The sequence below is a fragment of the Corvus brachyrhynchos genome, unplaced genomic scaffold, assembly GCF_000691975.1.
Source record: "Corvus brachyrhynchos isolate BGI_N302 unplaced genomic scaffold, ASM69197v1 scaffold11, whole genome shotgun sequence".
In the NCBI taxonomy this organism is placed as follows: Eukaryota; Metazoa; Chordata; class Aves; order Passeriformes; family Corvidae; genus Corvus; species Corvus brachyrhynchos.
Genome location: NW_008236965.1, coordinates 3,406,069 through 3,428,397, shown reverse-complemented (window position 1 = coordinate 3,428,397; position 22,329 = coordinate 3,406,069). Strand labels below are relative to the sequence as shown.

The 22,329-nt window shown below is 37.5% G+C and overlaps 1 protein-coding gene across 3 annotated transcripts in view; it reads left to right on the top strand.

Annotated features, from left to right (window-relative positions):
• Positions 1–13: 13 nt before the first annotated feature.
• The window catches only part of MBTPS2 (membrane bound transcription factor peptidase, site 2), a 40,744-nt gene continuing 18,428 nt past the window's right edge, over positions 14–22,329 (top strand). Inside the window, exons 1-9 of one of the 3 annotated variants that reach the window (XM_017728427.1) lie at positions 14–266; positions 973–1,170; positions 4,777–4,925; positions 6,611–6,749; positions 10,556–10,659; positions 13,062–13,189; positions 16,937–17,055; positions 17,899–18,079; positions 20,548–20,642. In XM_017728427.1, coding sequence (XP_017583916.1) covers positions 6,624–6,749; positions 10,556–10,659; positions 13,062–13,189; positions 16,937–17,055; positions 17,899–18,079; positions 20,548–20,642 — 753 coding nt within the window. In that variant the 5' untranslated portion in view covers positions 14–266; positions 973–1,170; positions 4,777–4,925; positions 6,611–6,623. The other 2 variants (XM_017728428.1, XR_001860051.1) reach the window with 2 other exon arrangements.

The following is a 22,329-nucleotide window of genomic DNA, read 5'->3' as shown; positions in this document are numbered from 1 at the left end:
TCGGGCGGCTGAGGCGATCCGTGGCCCAGACGCGCCTCCCCGCCCGCAGCCGGGCCCAGGCAGCGCCTGTTTTGCTTCCGCCCGGCGCTGGGTTCAAAACGCCTCCCAGGAGATTGCACGGGCTTCGGTCTGTGTTAAAGGACCAAATCTGCCGAAAGTTAAGGAAGTCAGCTTTTAATCTACTGCTTCAGCAGTTCCGTGGCATTTTAATGTGTTATCTGGAGTTTAATTGTTATTATACTTAAAAAAACCTAAAAGGCAACCTTGTAAGTTTGCGGTGTGGAGTATGTGCCTTATAATGATGATTTTTCTAAAAATGTAAAAATTAATGCGTATTTCTTTCTTTTGAATGTCTTTAGTTTTAGTGAGAAAAATAAGTTGAGACAGAACTCGATACAATTACTTTTTTAAAGAAATAAATTTTGATCTTTGGAGAATTTGTCCTTTTCTTCCTGATGTAGGGGGGAAGGTTTAAAGAGAAAATACACCAAGACATAATTTGTTATATCTGGGATGCATCCGTGCATTGCTCAAGTTTCATTAAGTGGTGTGGCATTGTTTTGATTTTTTTCTAAAGATTCAGAGGTACGATTTTTAAGACATGACTGAAATTACAAAGAATGCATGCAAAGTAAACTGTGTGCTGGTTAAATATGAGAGAGAGCAAAAGGTTTGATCTGTGATTCTTAATGTTGCAGTCCAGGAGCTGCATCTGTTTCTGCCAACACAGATAAGACATAGTGATATGAAAGTAAAAAATGTTCATTTTGTCACTCCTGTAAAATATAGGAAGAAATACAAGAAAATTCAGGTGCTGAGAAAACTTGGAAAAGCGTCTCCCCCTGCAGCTAACTGGAGAGCAAATGTAGCTCTGTAAATCATGAGAGCTGTTAATTGCAAAATATTAGTCTGTGCATAATGACAATAATAAATACAGTCATTTACCTGAAGACTTCTCAAATTTTCTTACAGCAAGTCTTTGTTAAGTATTTGGAAAAAAAAATACAGAATTGTTTTGAAACGCATTAGAAGATTGGCCAGGTACCAGAAGAACGTGCTGTGACTGCAGTGAGACACACCAGGAAGGTCAGCCAGGAGGCTGCTTCTCTTTTGGCAGCAGCTTTGTGTCTGGTGAAGAATCTTGGGCTGTGAAGCAAGAACTGAGCTCAGGTACCAGACTTCTTGTGCCATGATGCTGAGACGATTTGCATCTCTGAGATTCTGAAGATCTCTTTCTGCATTAGACCATAAAATAATTCTCTTTTGTAAGTAAGGAGAGCCACTGCATTTCTTGCAGCAGCAAGGGAGGAAAAAAACCCTACATTGCAGTCTGCTTAATGCCTGATTTATGTTGAAAAAGAAGGGAGAATGCCTAGAATTCTACAGCAAGCATGAGAGTCCAGGAGTTAAATTCTAATTCTGATCTTTTAACTAAAAGTTGTCCAAGGTTATTAATCATCAAGAATTACGTGGGAGCTGTTGAGTTTCAGTGAACTTACTGGTAGATCTCATGTTGTACATCTCAGTCGTAGGTTTCACTGTGAGTACCACAGTCGAAATAGAATCTGGATTAAATAACCAGACTTACGTAATTAGGAAACTCAGGTTGCTTGTTTTTCTGCTGATACTGTAAATCTCCTACCACAGTCACAGCCCAAGGCTGCTAGCAACCACAGCAAAAGGCAGGCCCTGTTTAAACCTCAGATCACTTTTGAGTGTAATTACACCAAGAGGATGTACAGAGCGTGAGTGAAGAGTAACGTAGGAGCACTTTGCCATGCATGTTCCTGTTGATACTTTTGGTGAGAGAAGGATGCATGCTGTAACTTGCAGTTAGTGTTTATTCTGTAAACCTGTTCAATGTGCAATGTCTTTTGCTCAGTTTGTTACCTTACTGGTTTTGTTCAGATTTTAGATAATTTATTTGGCAGTCTGACTCTTAGACTACAGTATAGGAAGTATAACTGTGTATAAATGTATTTTTGCCCAGATAAATCCACATATTATCGTATTGCTAGAATTAAAAGATACACTTGTGTTAGGAGACTAAAGCTATACCAAATCAAACTGGAATTTGGATGTTAAGTCCCTCTTGTTGCTCCTCGTTTTACCACTGCCACCAACGTTTTCACTGAAGCTTGGATTCTGGAAGAGGAATCACTCAGATCCCTAAATTCCTTCTCCCCAGCATCCTAAGTCATCACATTTCATTCTGCCTGAAGGATCAGGAATGAGGGAAGAGTAGAAGGTTGTCCCTCCTCTGCTGTGAGAAATACTGGATGCGTTAGACACATTCAGTCAAGGTTGGCTCTCAGCTTTTGAGATCAGGAAGCCGAAGTGATTCAGAGCTCTTGAACAGATTTTGTCAGTAAAGAAGAATGTAAAGGACTCCTGCTTGCTGGCACATACCAGTGGAGCTCCTGGAGTGTTTAGCAGATGTCTGGTATTTTGAAGGCTTGCATAAATAAATAGGTATTGCTTTTATAGTAAAACTAATACAGCAAAGATCACCTAGATCTCAAAGAAGCACAGCCAAGGCCTGTGTGAAGGCAGCTTGAAATGAAGCACACCAGGCATGAAGGTGTGTGTATAATGTGGTGATCCCACTGGATCAGGACAGAAGGAGCAAAAGTTTGCAAAGAGCTTTTTAGTGTATTTTGCAAAGGATTGCAGTCATTTAGTGATCATGAATAATGTTTTCACAACTTGTGAGGAAAATACAAAAGGAAAAACTTTTGGTACCTTTCTTTTCCACATTTGACAGCTGTATGGTCAGTGATTCCATATTTCTCATGGAAAACTTCATATTTGTTTATGTCTTGCTAATACAGTGGGGCTGTGATGATGTTGGAATGAATTTGAAGGGATGAATTTGTGGCATTTCTAGGGAAAAAGAGTGGGGTTTGCATGTAATAAAAGGAACACATTTTCGAGTGCCAAGTCAATGTATTTTTACATTGACAACACTTACATGGTTAACTTTATTAGAGTAATGTATTAGGGTGGTTTTGAGGTTTTTTTGACTGTGTGAATGAATAGGATGGGGGTTTTTAATTCACAAAAGAGAGTTTCTCATATCAGAGGTATGTAATGATGTATGTATTTTTGTTCTTAATTATCTAGTAGATTATATGAGGAGGTCTTTTTCTTGGTTTCCTTGGCTTATACATCACTAATTGTGTGCAAGTCTAATAATTTTTGTGATCTCTTCTGTTGAAATTAGCAAAAGCTGATCTGATTGTGGACACTAAACTTAGGGTGTCATAGGGAGTGAGTGGTGTTGATGGGAATGCATTACAGTGAAAATTCCTGTTGGTGCCCTCAGCTGATGGAAGAAAAATGTGGCTGAAATCAGTAGGGTGAAGAAGAAGGAAGTGACGCAGAAATATATTGGCAGAAAGAATAAATGGTATAATAGGTGATACATGAACAGTGACTCAAGTAAATGGGTCTCACATCTGAGGAAATTTGTTACTTGAAATAAACTTTTAGTGTTCAAGTTTTAATTTTTTTTTTGACATTGACATCATGACAATCATGAAATTGACATGAATTTGACAAAATGAGAAAAGCTGTTAATGCAGTTGTGCAATATGAGATCCTCAATCCCCACCAGCACTGTGGTGCAGGGCAGGAGGAATGCAAGGAATTGGCAAGTTCTAAATTTGTTCAAAGAGCCACGAACAACAGCCAGAAACTAGTGAAGTTCCTCATGGGGGAGGAGAAGGGAGCCTGTTGTGAACGACACATTCCGGATGTCTTCAGTAGGTGCTGCTGCTCGTAGGGAACCTTGGGAACAATGCTCCAGTTCAGAAAGCTCCGAAGACTTGTCTGGATTGTGTCAGAGACACTCCTGCCTTGGGAACTGCCCCGTGTCAGAAGGCTCAAAGCTCATGTGTGCTTTTCCTGAGCTCTGAGTTCCTCTTTCTCCCCCAAGGAAAGCATTCCTTCATCTGGGTTTCTGACACAAGCTTCCATGAAGCAGGTGACTAAAGCCTACTGAGCGTGCAGGTGCCATATAATATAAAGTTAGCAATTGCAAAAACCATGTCTAGTGTAATTCAAGATAATTCTGCAGATAAGTATTCATCATGTGGTTTACAGGTCACATTTCTCATCAAGAGAAATCTTTGGAAGTACTAGAAGTATCTTGAAATGCTGGGAAGTTACTATAGTGAAATTGCTCTTGCAATGCAGGTTGATAACTTTAAATTCCTTGTGGTTCTTTGTTAGCACGATCTGATATTTCAGACCCTCTTTAGGCATCGTTATTGTGTTTGAAAAATGGCCTCGTTTTTATCCTTGCTAACAGGTATCTGCAATACTGAGTCATATCTCACCTGTATTAGAAAGCTTTTTTCAGCTGAAGACAAAAGAAGTATTTTTCATTATTGTAGTTCTTAGAATGTTTATTGGAATATAATTTCATGTTGAAAGAATAGCATCAACAGTCTGTAGCCTTCCAACCAGAAGGTAGAATTACTGAAAGTGATTTAACACTAGGAAAGATGATGGAAGATCTTGTTTGTCAGATAACTCTGGATACCCGATCTCTCTCACAAACCTACAGTTGTTGCAAATGACATAAAAACAGTGGCATAACTTTTTCGTGTTACATGTCACATCTACCTATTTGTCAAAATGTAAATAATGTGTAGGACATTTATCTGAAGCCATACATCTGTTTTAATATAAACAGATCACATTTACTGCTTGGTCACATTACAAAATCTGCCTAGAATGTTTTGGTTAAACTGGTTTTCCATTGCTTTGCAGTCCTCCAACTCTCTGAAGGCATCGTACGAGGAGTGGCTGCTGACGTACGGCTTGAGCGTCTCTCCCTTCCATCTGCGGTGGCAAACAGCTCTCTTCAACCGCCAGTTCTACAACTGGGGGAGATGGAGACCCAGATTTCTCTACTTATGGTATAAATTCTGTGTCTTTTTTCTTCTGTCAAATACAGAGTCAACAACTGAACCACATTGGTGCCTTTCAGCATTAGAAGGGCAGTGGATAGACATGGTTATTTTAATAGGCTAATGATAAAACCAATTAGAGTGGTTGCTCTAATTGTTCTGTGCCAGTGTAAGTCTTTCTCCTCTGCTAAAAAATACATAGTTGTAATACAGGTTGCATATTGAGATACTATAAAGCTAGAAATCCTTAAACTATTTGTACCTGTGGTTTGAACTATGCGTAGTTCTGAAGAGTACAGCTGTTACGTGCAATACTGCATACAGAAGTAGATCTGAAAGCAGCTTCTCGGATCCTAAATCACTTCCAACGCTGTACACTTAGCTTTCCCAATCACTGGAGTTTACAAAGTACTCAGAGACAGTTGTGTCCCTGCAGTTAGTCATTGCCCAGACATTCAGCAACGATACCTGCTCAGAAGCATCTTGCTCACCTTCTGTCTTTTATCTGCCTGCACCTTTCCATGCTAAGGTTGCACAGTGCTGGGAATGGGTAGATAAGTAGGCTGGTTTAGTATGGATGCGCCTGGACTGGTTTAGAAAACTATTGTTCAGTTGCTTTCCTAGCTTTACTTTGTATCTGCTCTGAAAATATAAAGTGAGTAAGGTTTGAATTTCTTTTCATTTCCTGTATTGCTACCCTCAGTGAGATAATACTAAAAGAGAGGTCTGCTTCGTATTGGTTTCTCTAGTATGTAATGATTTTGTAATAATCAGTCTGAAATAGCTCTATATCAATTACAATTTTTAATGTGTATGATTTATTACAGTATAATGTTTCCACTAGTGTCTTTAATTAACATTACAAGTACATGTTGCTTAAAATAAATCTACTAATTCCCTGTGAGCTCCATTAAGGATGATAAGAGAACTCTTACAGTGTTGTGAGAGGAAGGAGGACTGGTGGTGAAGTGTTCCAGTTATAAAAAAAAGTTATGACATCCTTCAACTATAGGACAGTGTAAAATAAGAATAATAATAATGCTGAATAAAAATTTGTCACTAGGTGGAGTGACATGAATTGAAATTATTTTCAACATTGATTTTAATGGAAAATAAATTGGTGAGAAGAACAATGTAGCTTAAGAAATTGGTGTTAGTGTGGTCTTGCGGTTGTATTTTTTAGTTGTTCTTTAAAACAGATTGTCTCATTTATTGTTCTTTAGCCCCTTTTATTGTTTGTGAAAAAGATGCAAAATGTACCGAAGAAGCTTATATATATAAGTACATAAGCTGCCCTATCATTTGATCCAGGTCTCTAAATATGTGATGGTGTGGTGCAACATGGTCAATTATACATTGTTAGTTATGTTTATATATTCATATAAATTTAAATATTCATAGCTACAGACAAGTTACACGTATTGGGTAACTGAATAAAAGTATTTAAAATTGATCAGGATATGGTTTGGCTGTAAAACATTTATTAAACACGGACAATGTGTTGTTAGTGTTATTACTATTTATTATTATTACTAGTTTCATCTAGTGTTTTTGTACTGGGTTGTTGATGAATTGTGGTTGCATCATGTAAGTTTTGCCCTGTGTTTTGTGTGCTAACTTGTGCTATAAAGCAGAGATTATACCCTTTTTTTCTTGAGGCTGTGCATTGTTGAACTATTTGCTTCTCTGTGTAGGTTCAGCATAGGAATGGTGTTTGGAATAGTTGCCATGTTTGGCTCTGTTATTCTGCTGGGAAAGACCCTGCTGCAAACACTGACCCAGATGCTCACTGAGGCTCCGAAAGCCCAAAATGATCGAATGCTGCAAGTTGTGGTGAGTGTTCCCTCCTTGGGTCTTTGAGAGCTGTGAACAGATCTAAAGCCGCTTCTTTATGGGGTATAAAATGCTTAAATATTCCCATGCAAGAATAACCCAACTCCTGATGTTCATCTCCATGAAAATGCGCTGGTGTATTACCAGCCTTAAAAATGGGGGAGTGGGTATAGTAAAAGGGCAAATGAAGGCAAACGTGGAAGAGTTTATATTAAAAATTCTGAGGAGTGGGAATTGGATAGTAATTTTGAAAAGCCCTAAATTATAGTACTAAGAATATAAAACTGAGTTAAGAACTCACTTCCTGTGACCTGTGCAGTGTAGAGGCTCTAGTGACCCTAAAGTTTGCAGAGCTCATACATATTGACAAGAAAACACAAGTTCTGTTTCTTTTAATACAATACAAAACAGCAGTGGAAAAGGAAAGAAGGGCAAAAAGCTTTGTGTGATAGTAGAAGCAAAGATTCATTAGTGATGAAGTATTTTTTGATTCTTCAAGGACTTATGACTTAATTTACAATGTGAAATTTCAAGTGCTGCTTCTGGCAATATCTACGTAAAGTCTAATGATATATTTAATTGTTTTATGGACAATATATTGTATGGATTTAGAATGGAATGTATTTCACAGGATAGGAGAGACTGCAAATGCTGTCTTTTTAATCTCTTCACAAGGCAGTAATGGAAGAACTGACATTGCCATACAACAGTTTTAACCTGGAAGGATTCCTAGTCACCTTTTTTATACCAAGAGTGCAGTCTGGCCAAAATGTATGGTTATTTTCCAGACATTCAGAAGGTCTTACGGGATTACTCTGCCTTCTGCTACATGGCTTAGAGTAGAGGTGCCCAGCCATGTTACTCTATTTAAGTACTCAGCTATTCTAGTGAACAGAAGTTGAGAATTGTGTGCAGACAAAACAGACCTTCCTGTAAATGCTAAACTGACTGCATGCAGCTAGACTTACAAAATGGCATGAGTGCAGGAAGCCTGATTTAAGCATGTTGCATAATCTCAGTGCCTTTGGATGGTTGGGTCTGTTCCACACAAGCAGGGTGAATATAGAGAGTGCAGTATGTGTTGGCAAAAGCAGGCAGTGAGACCTGAGGGAGGACCACTGTCACTGCCACTGCTGTCCCCTGTCCAGAGCCTGCTCCTGAATTACCTCCGGGGCAGATAGGAGTGGGCAGTCTGTGCGTCCAGGAGGGCACGAGCTGAAGATGAGACAGAAAATTTTGTAATTTATGTTACAACAGGATCTCTCCTAACCATTCTGGAGTAAGGAATGCCTCCTTTACATCTTCATTTCCTAAGATCATTATATGGATCCATCCACTTTTGTGACACCAGAGTAAAGTGGTCATTGACAATATATTGCTTTTTGGAGGAAACAACAGACACAACCAAAGTAAAGATGAGCCTTTGGAATGAATCTGGTGTGAACTGGAACAATGAAAGCAGAAAAGCAGGATGATGTTCACAGTTCAATGTGGAATTATTTCCTCTGTGACTGCCTACTGGCAATATCACTGCATTTAAACCAAGGATTGACTGGCACTGAAAATAATTTATAGGGATAATGTAATGTCATGTGTGTGGATAACGTTACTTCTCCTAATTTGAGTTGTGGTTCTCTTCCTTTCTTATCTCATTATTTCATTTCTGAATGGTCACAGTTGTGTAATTTTGCCTTTAGCGAGTTTCAATGTTCTTTTTAAGGGGAATGTGCTAGTGTAAATTGACACCAAAAAGAGACTTACGTGGTTGGAAAGAGGTGAAGAATGGCTTAGGAGGACCTTCTCATTTAAATTATTTACTTGTATTTGACTGCCTGGAAGAGAGCGAATTAGTTAAAAAAAAACAACAACCCCCCACTTTTTCTTTTTAAACTTAATTTTAGCCTATGGCATAAACCTGTTTAGCCTTTAGCCTCTGGCTGTGGAGAGAGGGAGAAACAGTTCTGATTATATCTTATTAAGATTTTTGTACACTTCCTATTTTGTTCAGTCATGTACTTGATTTAAAATACCTGTCTGTAGGTAACTGGGCTGTTTCTCTTCAGCTGCCCCCTCTTGTGTTGGTTGCCTACTGACAAAAGTAGGAAAGAGGCAGATTAGTTACTAGCAAAGGATCTTCTTTTACTAAAGGCATTTCCGGAAGGCCATCAAATACAAGACAGTGTGGTTTTTAACAAAATACTGCTATTGGTTTCAGAGCCCTTCATGAGAGGTAGCTTCTGTTTTAGGTGAATCTTAAAATAGCTTCTTTGACGTAAAGTCTGAAAGCATCTGGTGCTGTGTTCTAGCAGGCTGTAGTCATGGTGGAATTGAGATAGCAACTCTTGCTGTTGCCATCTGTCCTCCCATAGCAGAGGCAACACCACTGAAGTGATGCATTAGTGCCACCAGCTGATGATGTAGTGCAAGCAATGATGTTTAACAAATAAAGTGTAGCTGTCTTTCATGCTGTGAGGTACCACAGTTGAGCCAGTTTAGGTAGATACCTTGGTCATGATCACACTCTGGACAGATTTCTGAGATGATTAACATTAATGAATCCTTTTGAAGGATTTATTTTAGCTAGATTGTCTCAACAACCTCTTGTAAAGTTCTGCTGCATGGGTAGGTAAATGCATTTTAGTGGGGAATGTGCAGGACTGAACAAAGGTAGAATTCAACCTGCGTAGCTGGGATATGCAGCCTTTTGTTTTCCACAAGGGTGGTTTTTACAGAGTTCTATAGAGAGGCCAGGAATTTTTGCCCACAGCATCTCTTTTGTGAAACTGGATTGCAATTCAAGTTATGTTCACATCAGTTGTTAGTGACTATACTGGAGTGCAGCCTGCCTAGAGTGGAAAAAGCTGTAGATCGGACAGGAGAAATGTCCTAGAGCAATCAGCAGAAGTGGCCTTATCATGCCACTGCAGCCCAGGAGCTGAGGGGGAACGGAACCAAGCAGTATTGAAGGTCCATCAGGAGGAAGGAGGGGATGGGTCCTTATGCTTTGACTAGTGGCCACTTTGAAGCCTGTCTGGAAGCAGTTGGTGTCTCATGAGAAGCGCAGTGAAAGACCTGGGAGTGGTGGGAATCCACAGCAACAGGAAGAGTATGAGGGGCCTGTGTATTGTGTCTTAGGTAAATAAAAATAGTGTACTCATTTCAAGGTGGGGGTTTTTAAGGTTAAATTGCCATGTGTAGACTACCAAAACCTGAACAACAGATGAAAATTACCTTTTTCTTTTTGACCCTGTAAACTGGGATAATCTTGTGATTTGTATAGGGAGAGTGAAGGGAGACTGACTGTTCAGCTGTAAACTCATTTTTGAACTTTTCATGTTCATTCTGTTTTAAGTGCCATAGAGTTTTTATTACTTTCTTTGGAAAGGAGGATCCTTTCTATAGCTACATGACTGGCTGCAGGAAATTATAAACTAATGCTCACAGTGCCAAACCTGTTTCATTTGAGTGGAAGTCTGTGTACATTTTTATAAACTTCTTGAGCTTAATATAGAGTAGGACACATTTGGTCAGTGCTGTGGTGAATAAACAGGACAGGGAGAGGGGCTTTTGTGCCCAGAGAGCTATTTAATGTTCATCAAAGAATATGTATTTAATCTACTTTAAAATACACCGAAGAAGTTGGTAAAAGAGATACAAACTGATAGTACTGCATGAGAACAGCCCCTCTTCTTTTGTGGGTCTGAATAAGCTGAGTGAGAGCAGCAAGCTTAGGAGCAGAATGATTTGTCTTTGTACCTCTTGTTTTCCTCCTATGTTTTGTTTTGTTGTCATGCCCACATCAACAGGTGCCTGGTGTCAATTTGCCCGTCAGCCAGCTGACTTATTTCTTCTCTGCAATCCTCATCAGCGGTGTGATACATGAAGTCGGCCATGGGGTGGCAGCTATTCGGTAATACATCGCTTTTCTCCTGCTCTGACAACAAAGCCAAATATTCCAGAGCACTTACTCACCCGTGAATGTTGTTAGCACTGCTTTGTTTTATCCAGAGAGAGTGTGTAGTCTGTAATTCTTAGCTTCCTTAGATTTGAAGCTCGGAAGGGTGTACAATTAAAGAAGAGTTTTAATACAATGTCTGTTGTACAGATCATGAGAAAGGACTTTGGCTTTGCAAATATAGCATCAGGTTTAAAATACTATTTTTTTCATTTCTGCACCTGTGGCACTTGAAAAGAACTTGTGCTCTTGCACAGTGATACTTTAAAACAGATGTTTAATTGATTTGTTTAAACATAGCTTATGAAACAGCATATGAACAGGTTGAAGCAGTAACTCAGTCAAATGTGACTTGCCCCTGTTAACCTCAGTGATGTATTAGTTTTGATCAAAGATTGTATTTTTAACGTCCTTAAGTGTGATAATTACTTCACAAAAGTTATTTGACAAGGTTAGTCATTACTGTTAAATGCCACTTCAGCATAAGAAGGTTAAGCAGTGATTTCTGGGACTGATGGTGAGGTGTCCTCTGCATTTCTCCCTGACAGCATCGTTATCTGTCCTATTAGCATGAAGCCCTAAGTTGTTTCTCTGATTTTCCTGAGTGTAGGGAGTCATGACTGCTTTTTAACCCATATACTACCTTTTTTACAACCCCAAGAGTTCTCACTCAAAGGGGTGGTTTGGGACCCTCTGTGTTTCACATGCTCTGCTTGTGTTTCAGCTTTTTTCCCTCAAATATTCACAGGGAGTTTTCTGTGGAGGATGAACCTTTTGCTTATCCCATCACAGGAAAAAGCAACAAAATTTTCTTTCTATTACATGTTGCTGGCAGACTGCAGAGAAGCTAGGTGTTACTACAGAGCTCTTTTTAAGCAGAAGGAAAGAATAATTCTTGTATCCTAGTGGTGTGATATCTTTATTCAAGGTCTAGAGCAAAAACTTTGAATGTTCAATTTTGGGTTACGTTTTCATCAAAAAATTGTTTCCCAGATATTTCCAGAGGAGAAATTAGTTGCTCCAATGTACCTTGGCAGCCAATGTTGCTGCTGCTGTTTTCTGCTTGACTTTTTTATTTTCCTCCTAGCACAGGTTGGGTCTATAGTGCTGTTACTGCAAATCCTCAGGGTTTCAACTTTACTAAAAAGCTGTGCTGTGGGCAAATTTTATTATTCTGGCAAATCACTTAGCCCTCCTGAAATCTAATACACTTTTGCCCACCTCAGTTCAAGAGAGCATTAGCTGTGAACTACAAGAGCTTAAATATTTGAGCCTTAGCTTAGTCAAGGCTTGTACCAAAAAAGTCTTGTTTGTCTTCCCTGTGTATCTTCTACCCAAGTCATGAAATCCTGAATTTAAACTGCCTATTATTAATTGGTAGCATGGGATGAGTATTAGTGTGTGACTTAATTCTGAATAGATTGTATAATGCTTTGTCTACTTTTGGTGTATATACATATTAATAGATAAATGTGAATAAATAAAATGTTAGACACAGTGTATTGTCTCAATAAAGATATGGGATTAGCTGATCTGTGCCTGGTTTGTTGTGGAACATGATTGTGCCATACTTCTCTTAAGTCCCTTATGCAATTTCTAGCTTCAAAAAACCTTAATGTTTTTCAAAAATTAATTTGATTTTTCAAAAATTTAATTTTTAAAAAAAATTCCATTTAAAAGTAATTGCAAAACCCCTGAAAAAAAAAGATACTATCTGTATAATAGTGTCAGCTACAAATGTTTTTAAATAGAATCATAGAGTGTTAAGGTTTGGAAGGGCATTAGCATTTGTCCTTTTAACCTCTTGACTTGTTTTCATTTTTTCAGATGACATTTCCCTCATTTTTGTTAGTTTCCAATGTACTCTAAATTCCATTTAGGAGAAACAGAGGAATTAAAAATTCCAGAACTGTGGAAGTGTTTCTTTAAAAGGAAAGCAGTTTCTTCTTGCAAATATTTTTACATAAATGGGTTTGAAACTGCTTCCTACAAATTACCATTTTTTTTACCTAAAAGAAAAATTACCCCAAACGTTGAAATATATCTTAACATGAAGGTTGGGTGGGTTTTTAAAAAGTATTTTATGTGTTCTTGTTACCAGGAGACAGAAAAGAAGTTGAACTTATCCTTTATGTTTTTACCAAACGTACAAACGTATACTTCTTAGAAATGGCAAGTACTGCAGAAAACATCCTTTCATTTAATTATCTTTCAATTACTGATAGTATCAAAAATAAATTAGTTTTATAATAAAATTTTAGTCATTCTTGCCAAAAAATGTGTGCTATGTAGAATCTCTTCAGTTTTTCTTTTGTTTTTTTGCAGTTACACTACTTCATTTTTCTTTTCTTTTTAAGAGAACAAGTACGATTCAATGGATTTGGGATTTTTATATTCATTGTCTATCCTGGAGCATTTGTTGACCTCTTCACAACTCACTTGCAGCTGATATCTCCTGTCCAGCAGTTAAGGATATTTTGTGCAGGTAATAGTTTGTGCTTTTTTATTAAATCTTTGCTTAGCACTATTACTTATTCTAAGGCATCATTTGTGAATCTTTGATTGAGTATTTAAGGTTTAGAATGAATAAGTACCAAAGCTTGCTTCTCTTTACCTAATGCTGATCCTTCTGTTCTGAACCTACATTGGCATCTCAGAAAATCATTTAATCATTGCTGTCCTTATTGAGCTGCTTTCTGGGCTAGAGATGTCAGTTTCTAGGATCTTAAATGAGTACCAATTTCCTGTCATGAAAAATATTATTATAATCTAGATCCAATTCAGAGTAGTCATGCATAAGAAATTCCAGTTGTGTGGTTGGGGAAAAAGTGGGGCTTCTGATCTTCCTCTCACTAGAAAGAGCTGTTACACCAGGTGCAGAAGTTCCTCTGTCTTTTTTGTTTGTGTATTGCTTGGGATATTTCTGCATATCATATGGCCTAAGTAGCAAAACCTTGGAGCACACAAGCTGGGAAATACTCAGCCAGAATGGTGGTATGAGACCAGGACTTCCTATCACAGGTCAACATCCTTGAGCAATTCACTACCATTTTCTGCAGTAGGAGCAATCTAATTTTCAGTAGTACTGTGAGTGGTTTTCACTGACCTGTGAGTTGTGTTATTGTACAGGTCACCGTGTTTTTATGTTGCCATCAGGAGGAAATAAAGGTTAAAACACAAACATCCAAAGAGAATCATACCTTGTGGCTCCAGATGATCTCCAGATATTTTTGAATTGATGTTTTTTGGTCTCTGGCTACTGGGAAGTAGAGCCTGGTTGCTGTGAAAAGTCAAACTGAGACTGTATTGTTCTGCTTGAACCACTTGTATGATTATTTCTAGAGACAAAGGTGGTTCCCAAAGAACTGAAATAGAGATAGAAAAGTTATCATCTTGGTTTAGTTCTTGATACTGATGTTTTTCTGTTGCAGGGCACAGTAGGCTGGCAGCCAGCCTGTTGTAATGTTTAGTTACCAACATTGTTTCTTGACTATTGTATCTAAAACATCATATAGAGGGTGAACATACAGAACCCTTTAGCAAGCATGTTTTCAAACTTTCATAAATCAAGTAAATAATTACAAATGTTAGGTAAGTAAATATATCTGTATTCCAAATACCCTAATCAACAAAAATCATTCACTACAATAGGCTACCTTTTATGAAGCCCTGTTAATCTATTTCCATTTCCACCTACTGTGAGCAGAACTGAAAGAAAAGGCATTCTGAATTTCAGAATGGGTTGATGTAGTGCATTGAACCTGAGTTGATAGATTCTTGAGACATTATCAGAAAAAATAGAATTCTAAGCTGTAATAGAAAATAATTGCTTGCATGTTTGATGACAAGCAAACACCTATAATAATTTTTCATGTTTCTTGGGAAACCTGAAATAGGGGAATACAAGGCAGGAGCAAACATGTTGCAAGACTGGTTAGCATGAATGGCTTGTTTTCAGTTAGGTGTAACAAATAAGTGCATTGTTTTACAGTTTATGATAGATATGTTTCAGAACTAGGATGTTTGATAATGATAAAATGTGATATTCAGTAAACGACTGAATTTGGTTTTATTTGTCAGAACAGTTGGATGAACCTATTTGTGGTGTTCAGAAATTTGAATTTAGAGAGACATACTCTCAGATTTTTGTATGGCAGCTATGTAACAGAGCTAGACTAGAGGCCAATACCAAACAGTCTTTTTGCAGTCCAGCCATAGTCTGGAGATTAAAAAATATATTTGTTGTACAGCAGATGGCATCATGAGTTCAAGAACAGGAAATGAGTGTTCTTGTAAGACTTGTGATATTTATAGTTATATATATACATATAATTATATGTAATTCCATGCCTGCTAGATAGATGAAAACTGATTCTGTGCAGCACTTTCTTGTAATTAGTTCAAATATTTGTATTATTTTCTGAGATAATTTTGGTGGTTTTTTTTAATTAATAGTTAATTATTTTGAGGTTTTTTAGGTAGGGTTGTGTAAAGTGTCCCTTTTAAATGTAAGGAATTAGGTATCCAAGAATGAGGCTGTTTTAGCAAGATGAAGTTGAAGGTAAACTGAGCAATTGCCTCTACAGGTATTCTCATTTTGAGCATTTTTCTGTGGATCACCTGGGATGAGTTTGAAACCTTTCTATCTTAGATATTTTGCTGTATTCCACCCAGCAAATGGTGTCGATTTTGGTAGCAAGGCCCATGTTTCCTAGATGTTTGAAAGTATTCCTTGTTACTCTCTAGCAGTTCCATCACCTCTTTTTTATTACTACTGTTTTAAGGATTTTTTCAGTTTATTCTGTGTAGCAGCCACACTGGTGAAAATAATTTTGTTTCCATTTTACATTTTTGTCTTTTGTTAAGCTGAAAAAAGATAAAAAGGTTAAAACAATAAAGTTAAAATATTTACTCAGTACTTCTGGATTTTTTGCGCATAAATGTGTCTATGTGAAATAAGGAGAACTGATTACAAAAACATTTCCTCTATCTGAGTTCCTTTCCATGAGATACAATTAAAACTATAGAAAGAAATAACTTTAAGAAGCATCTACTATGGAACTGGCAACAAATCCTTACTTCAAGAATTCCAGAAATGTCTCTCATTTTTGCAGCATTAGAAGTGTAAAAGAAGACCAGATGAGATGTAGAGATAGACAAGGGAGATAAGTCTGCCATATGCTATGATGTCTGTGTTATATACACTGCAAGAAAGTTTGAATATATTTTTAAATATATTTACTTCAATTCCTGCCCTGTAACTGCACTGTAAATATAGAATTGAATAAACTCCTCTTAACAAGATGAAGCCCTGTAAGAAGGAAATAAAGACTCTTCAACATTGAAAAGTTTTCCTGCATTGTTCATACAAAAGTTTTTGTCTGAGAACACAAACTAAATGAGAAAATTTGTGTAGTGCTGAATGTGGAAAGCCATAAAGCTTTGATGGTGAACGCCAACTGTGTCCTATGATAGTGGCTCATTGCTTCCTATGGAGAACCACATACTGTAAAGATGGCAATTGCAAATATGTTCCTCAAAATAATGTGTCAGGAAATGCTGATTGTACAACTTAGTTTCTTGATGGGGTTTTAGGTCCATATTTTCTTGTAGAAGAAGTCTTTTTTCCAAATAATTTTCTAAATTCGTTTGGCACATATACATGTAATAATTTTAATTTAAATAATGTAGATTACCATCACAAATACTAAATTGCAAGTAAATTTCAGACATCTTACTCTCTAGGACAAACAGTATGTATTCAAAAATAAGCCCATTTATTGAGATTCTTAAATTCAACAGTTTATTGTGGTAGAAGGTAACACGTAATACATTTCATTCTGTATTTTAATAATTGATTCAGAAGCCCAGTTTTTCTTCTGGGTACACTGCCCTCTGATACTTAGAAATGTAGTGGTACATGAACTCTCATCCTGGTGGAGTGACACCTTAGAAATGGATGTACTGCTCCCCTGTCTTTTTTCATAGTATAATTCTCAGGGGCTTAGAGGTTTCTCTGAAACTCCCTTACAATGTGCCATCATAGAAGCTAAAGTTTGTAAAGTAATCTGTGTACTCTTCTGTTATGCCTGTGTTCACAAATTAACTTTTAATTCATTCTTACAGTAATTATTTCAGGAAAGTTAATTAGAAGGCAGCTGTAGGATCATTTCCAAACCAGTTTTTTGTTATTAGTGTTTATTTAGAAACTTTTTTTTTGCCTTCTTTTTAGGGGTATGGCATAATTTTGTTCTTGCTGTTGCAAGTTTCATGGTTTTGTTTCTGCTGCCGGCCATTCTTTTCCCTTTCTATTACACGGGTGTTGGGGCACTTGTCACTGAGGTCGCAGAGGTAAGAGAGATATTTGCTGTTTCTATATTATATGCTTTGTGACCTGAAATGTACCTGTATCTCTTAATGTCACAATCAGATTTGGTCAGTGCAGCACTTTGCAGAATCTAATATATTGAACTTCTTGCTGTAAGTTTTCTTCTCAGTCTCATGTATTTTAGTATCAGTAAATAAAGGAACATGGTGTGAATAATGATAGACTAATCAGCATACTATAAAACTGTTGAGACATTTGAGAAGAGTTTGCAGGTTTATTTCTGGGGATTTTTTCTCTCTTTTTCAGTATTGGCACAAAGCAAATCTACCGGAAACTGCATTATCACTCCAGTTACTGCTATCTGTTTTTAATGTTAAAGATTATTTTGAGCTGATTTCCTTATTTGGTCAGCTGAAAGCAAAGTAGAGATAGACTTTTGGGATTCTGGAAAAGAATGATTTTTTTCTGACTTAATCAAATACAGCACAGTTGAATAGCAGAACTGAAATGATCCTTCTTGGATCTGAAAGTCAACTGATAAAACTCGGGAGAAAGTGACATTTATTATGTAATATTACCTTTGAAAGTATTGGTACACCTGCTTTCTTGAAAAGTTCAGAGTATTAATTTAAGTTACTTGAACTTAATATGTTATGATTTTTCTTACCATTTTAACCTGTATGAAAATAATTATTCAAATTTTCAGATGTCTCCAGGATACTTGGAGACTTCCCTTTCCCTCCCATTTCCCCCTATTTCCCACCATTTTTTAGTGTCTTAACCTAAAGATAGTATTCAGTAGAACTGTAAACAAATCCTTGTGGTTTTAACTATAGTAAAATGACTGACTTCACTGTTTTTCTCAGGATTCACCTGCCAATGGACCGAGAGGTCTTTTTGTGGGAGACCTTGTCACTAACCTACAAGATTGCCCAGTTTATAATGTGGAAGACTGGAATTCCTGTCTGGGAGACATTTCAGAGAAGTCACAGGTCGGCTACTGTGTAAGTGCAGCCACCCTACAGCAATTAAGCTTTCCAGCTAGAGGTATGACTTAAGGTGCTCTCCTCATTATTTTATATATTAATTAATTTATATTTTAATTTTATCATGTCTTAAAGACTATTTTGGATTTAGAATTTGTTGTTGGGGTCAGATTTCTTGTAAGTGAAGTCTGCTGTCCTGTTTTAAGCAGTTACCAATGTGCCATGCTGTTTTGTGGAAACTGAAAGTGAGGGAAGGCTAGATAGGAATTTCTCTTGTCTTTCAGTCATTCTGTACAAATACCCTGTATGATCTGCATAATAAAATTTCCTTCTTCAGGATATTGCTGAACGTGGTTCTCAGCAGTAGTACAATTATCTCTTATCTCCTCTAAGTTCTGTTAAATGGATCAACTCAGTGATCTTCTGCAGATGTAAATTCCACGGGTTACCTCACAGCTTTGATCAGCATGATGTTGCAAATTGTATGGTTTAACCCAATGATGTGCTTTATTATGGTCACTTCTTCAGATATGTCTCCCTATAGGGTTTTATGTCATTGCCCATAAACTCAGTTTTGTCTGGATTGCACATACTGCTTCTGGAAGTCAGTCTACTTCCTTCTGTTTCCATTTATACGTTAGAGTGCTTGTTGCTGTAAGGGCTTACCCCCAAAACCAAAAAAAAAAAGAAAAAAAAAGAACTGGACTAAACTAGAACGATAAACAAAAATCGAGTAGAACAAAAAGGAACAGTCAAGTTAAATTGACTGAGTGTCTTGTGACATGCTCTGAAGCTCTCTAAAGTTTCTTTCATGAAAGCATTCATGGAAACTGAATTCCAAAGGTAAGGGGCTGTTGCTGAGCAAAATCTATGTGATGCTATTCAGAGCTTTAAAATTGTCACTGCATTTTTCCATCATACTGGAAATAAACAGCAGGTCAGGCAACTCGACTGTCCATGGTTTTGATGCATAGTACTTTCGTGAGGCTGAAAAAGGAATTTTTTTTTTTTTTTTAGTACATAAAGAAAGTGATCTTATAGCTGGTACTAAGATAAATATTTAAACTGGAAACTAGTGGAGTATGGGTAAGAACCTGCTTTTAGAGATCTGACAGTTTGGATTATGCCCCTGAAGAGGAGGGCAACTTTGGCACCTGCTTGCAGCTGGGCAGGGATGGCAAGAACCAATTCTCAGATGCTGTAGATATATATATCCTCAGATTCTGCTGTTCTCTGAAGTGCAGTTTCAGAGTCATGGGTAATAAAACTGCATATTCTGCAGATGAACCAGTCCCATTTAGAGTGACATACTAGAGGCTTAATGCTGGAGACTCAATATTGCTTCCAAGCCTGGTTGCTGTGTTGTGTTAGCAGCACAGTGTCCTCACTGCTGCCTTCTAATCAGACCAGTCTGTCTGCATTTTTGGAGTCATAAGCCTCCAGCAGTGAGAAATATTCCTCTGAAATTAAAAGAACTCTGGTCTCCAGCAGTTGTCATTTGTCAAAATCTTGACAGTTCACAATTTGACATAAATACAGAATATTGATAAAAATGTATATAGCAAATAGACTCCATCTAGTTGACTATAAAACAAATGGAGAGTGAACTATCTGAGTATGAAGCTAGAGAAAAAACAGTGCCCTAAGGATCTTCTTGAGATTAAAAAAAAAAAAAAAAAGTGTTTTCAATGTAGTTTATAAGGAAACTAATATCATGGTCATTCACTATTCAAAAATATATGTCGTTTCTTAGCCTCAGGGTACTTGAAAAAAGGTTTGTACAGTACAGTGCATGCACCTGTAAGCCCCAGGCATACAGCTCCGTGTCAGTGGACTGCAGGTTATGCAGTGATAAATCAGCAACCAGTATCCCAGGCTTGATGTGCTTAAGGAAGGGACTACAGTTGCTGTGATACAGATCCTTACTGTGACCATTCTTGTGTGTGTGTGTGTGTTTAAGCTGTTGCTGGACAGTAAGTTAGGCTTAATTCATTTAAAGAGCATATGTACAAAGGTTCTTTACCAAGTTAAATCATGGTTTAAAACATCATTTATTCACTGCTGCAGCCTTCAAGGCTTGGAAAGCTTTCAGAATCTGAGTCTTGTAAAGGCTTTCATGATTTAAAAAGTATGTTTTGAGTCTTGGCCATTTCCATAGCCAGCCAGTGAAATCAGTACAGTAGTAGCTAACAAATTTCTATTCCAAACGTTGGTGTAGGTTAGGGGCAATGGATATAAAAGTGTTTTGCAACTTGTAATGCTCAAAATATTGCAGTAGTAGATCCCCAGTATCTCAAGGAGATTCCTTAAGGTGAAAAAATCAGTATGTGACATGATCGAAATCATGTAACATTCACACATATTGGTGGTGAAGCTTTATTTTTAGTTATGACTGAGCCTCAGCTAGGCTGTATGAATTACTGTAATTCTTGAAGGACATAGGATGATTGTTTTACTTCATTCAGAGACTAATTTTTTTCAGGAAGTTACTATAATACTGATTATTTGCTCTATGCCTATGTTCTTTAGTCTACAGAAGACTTGATGGCACAGTTGAATGTTGTAGTAACAACAGCCTCACAGACATTTGCTTTTCATACAGCAATAAGTTGGACAGCCATCTGGTGAGTTACTTTAAACTGCTCATTCTCTTTGGTAAATCTAAATTTTTTTATATTAAGTTAGAAATATTTACTGACACTTAGGCAGCATACTCAAGAATATCTACAGTTTGTAATAAAGGTATACATGTATACTATTCTCCCAATTATAGCTTAAAAAACCACAAAATATTAGTTTTGATTTTTCCCATAGTCAAACAGGGGGTCTCTGGAAGAATCATAAAAAATCTTAGACACCTCATTCCTTTAGGCAGAAGATCACCTCAGTCATTTTCAGTATTCTGGATGCACAATACTGGTGAGAAAAAACAGCTTTTGAGAAGAAGGTGAAATTGCTTATTTTGGTGTTTCAGTCTTTAAAGGTATTGAGCACTACATGGAAAGCAAAGCCCTGGACTATCAGTTCAGTTATTTTGTCTGAAGCCAGCAGTGCTACTCCCTAAATTAAAATAAAAACATGCAGGAGAAGGTCCTAGAGATTGCCCAGTTTCTCAAAATGAGGGGCCATACTTGAGTATTTTTTCACCATGTTGATGTTCTTGTCACATAGAAACATAAAGTTTCTCTGTAGGATTTTGACTTACTCCCTTATAAAAGGGTTTAGCATTGTTCCAGTGCCTAAAGGGGCTACAAGAAAGCTGGAGAGAGACTTTTCACAGGGGCATGTAGTGATAGGACAAGGGGGAATGCCTTTAAACTGAAAGAGGGCAGGTTTAGATTAGATATTAGGAAGAAATCCTTTACTGTGAGGGTGGTGAGGCACTGGCACAGGTTGCCCAGAGAAGCTGTGGATGCCCCATCCCTGGAAGTATTCAAGACCAGGCTGCATGGAGCTCTGAGCAGCATGGTCTAGGGAAAGGTGTCCCTGCCCATGAGTGGGGTTGGAATGAGATATCTTTAAGGTCCCTTCCTACCCAAGCCATTCTAGGAGTCTATGAAAATACAGAAATGTTTGTTAAAATACGTGTTCCATACTGACAGTGGTGGAATATTTCTGTTCATTATAAGCAAAAGAGTACAAGAATCAACTGTGTAAACTTTTCTACATGTACCAGTTTATTATTCTTCTGAACTCTAGTGATAAATACCTGAAGAAATTCAAATAAATTTGTTCCAAATCTAGTATGTTTACAGTTTCTACAGTGGTAAACTTCCCACTCCAGGGTGTTTTTGTGGTACTTAACCACTAAGAATTGAACACATTCCAGCAATTCATTGGAAATATGGCAGTGGCAGCAAGATTTTATACATCACTATCCCTTTGAGCCTTGGCATTCTTGAGCTCATAGCTGCTACTTATAAACAGAGGAGAAATAAAAACATTCAGAAGCCTGAGACCTTGTGGCTTTCAAGTGTCCTTAGACTGGCTGTGAGTTTTTGAAAAATTATTTTAAATGGTCTTCGCCAGCTATGCAGCAGTTTTTGAAGTGTGTCTTCTCCCTCTCACTAGATTAGAAGGAGTTTGTGTCGAGGTTAATGGTGAGGGTCTGACACTCATGCATTTATGGGGAGTGCAATGATCAGGCTGAGAAGGTAGAAATGACTGGTTTTTTTCCTCCTAAGACAAACAGTAGATTAGGATTCCTTGTTTCTGTTTTTAAAACAAAAGGAAAAGTGTCACTGAGATTTTACAAGAGATGTGAAGGGGAAAACTAATTTCCTGTTCCCTTCTGCTGTACTGTCTTTGGCC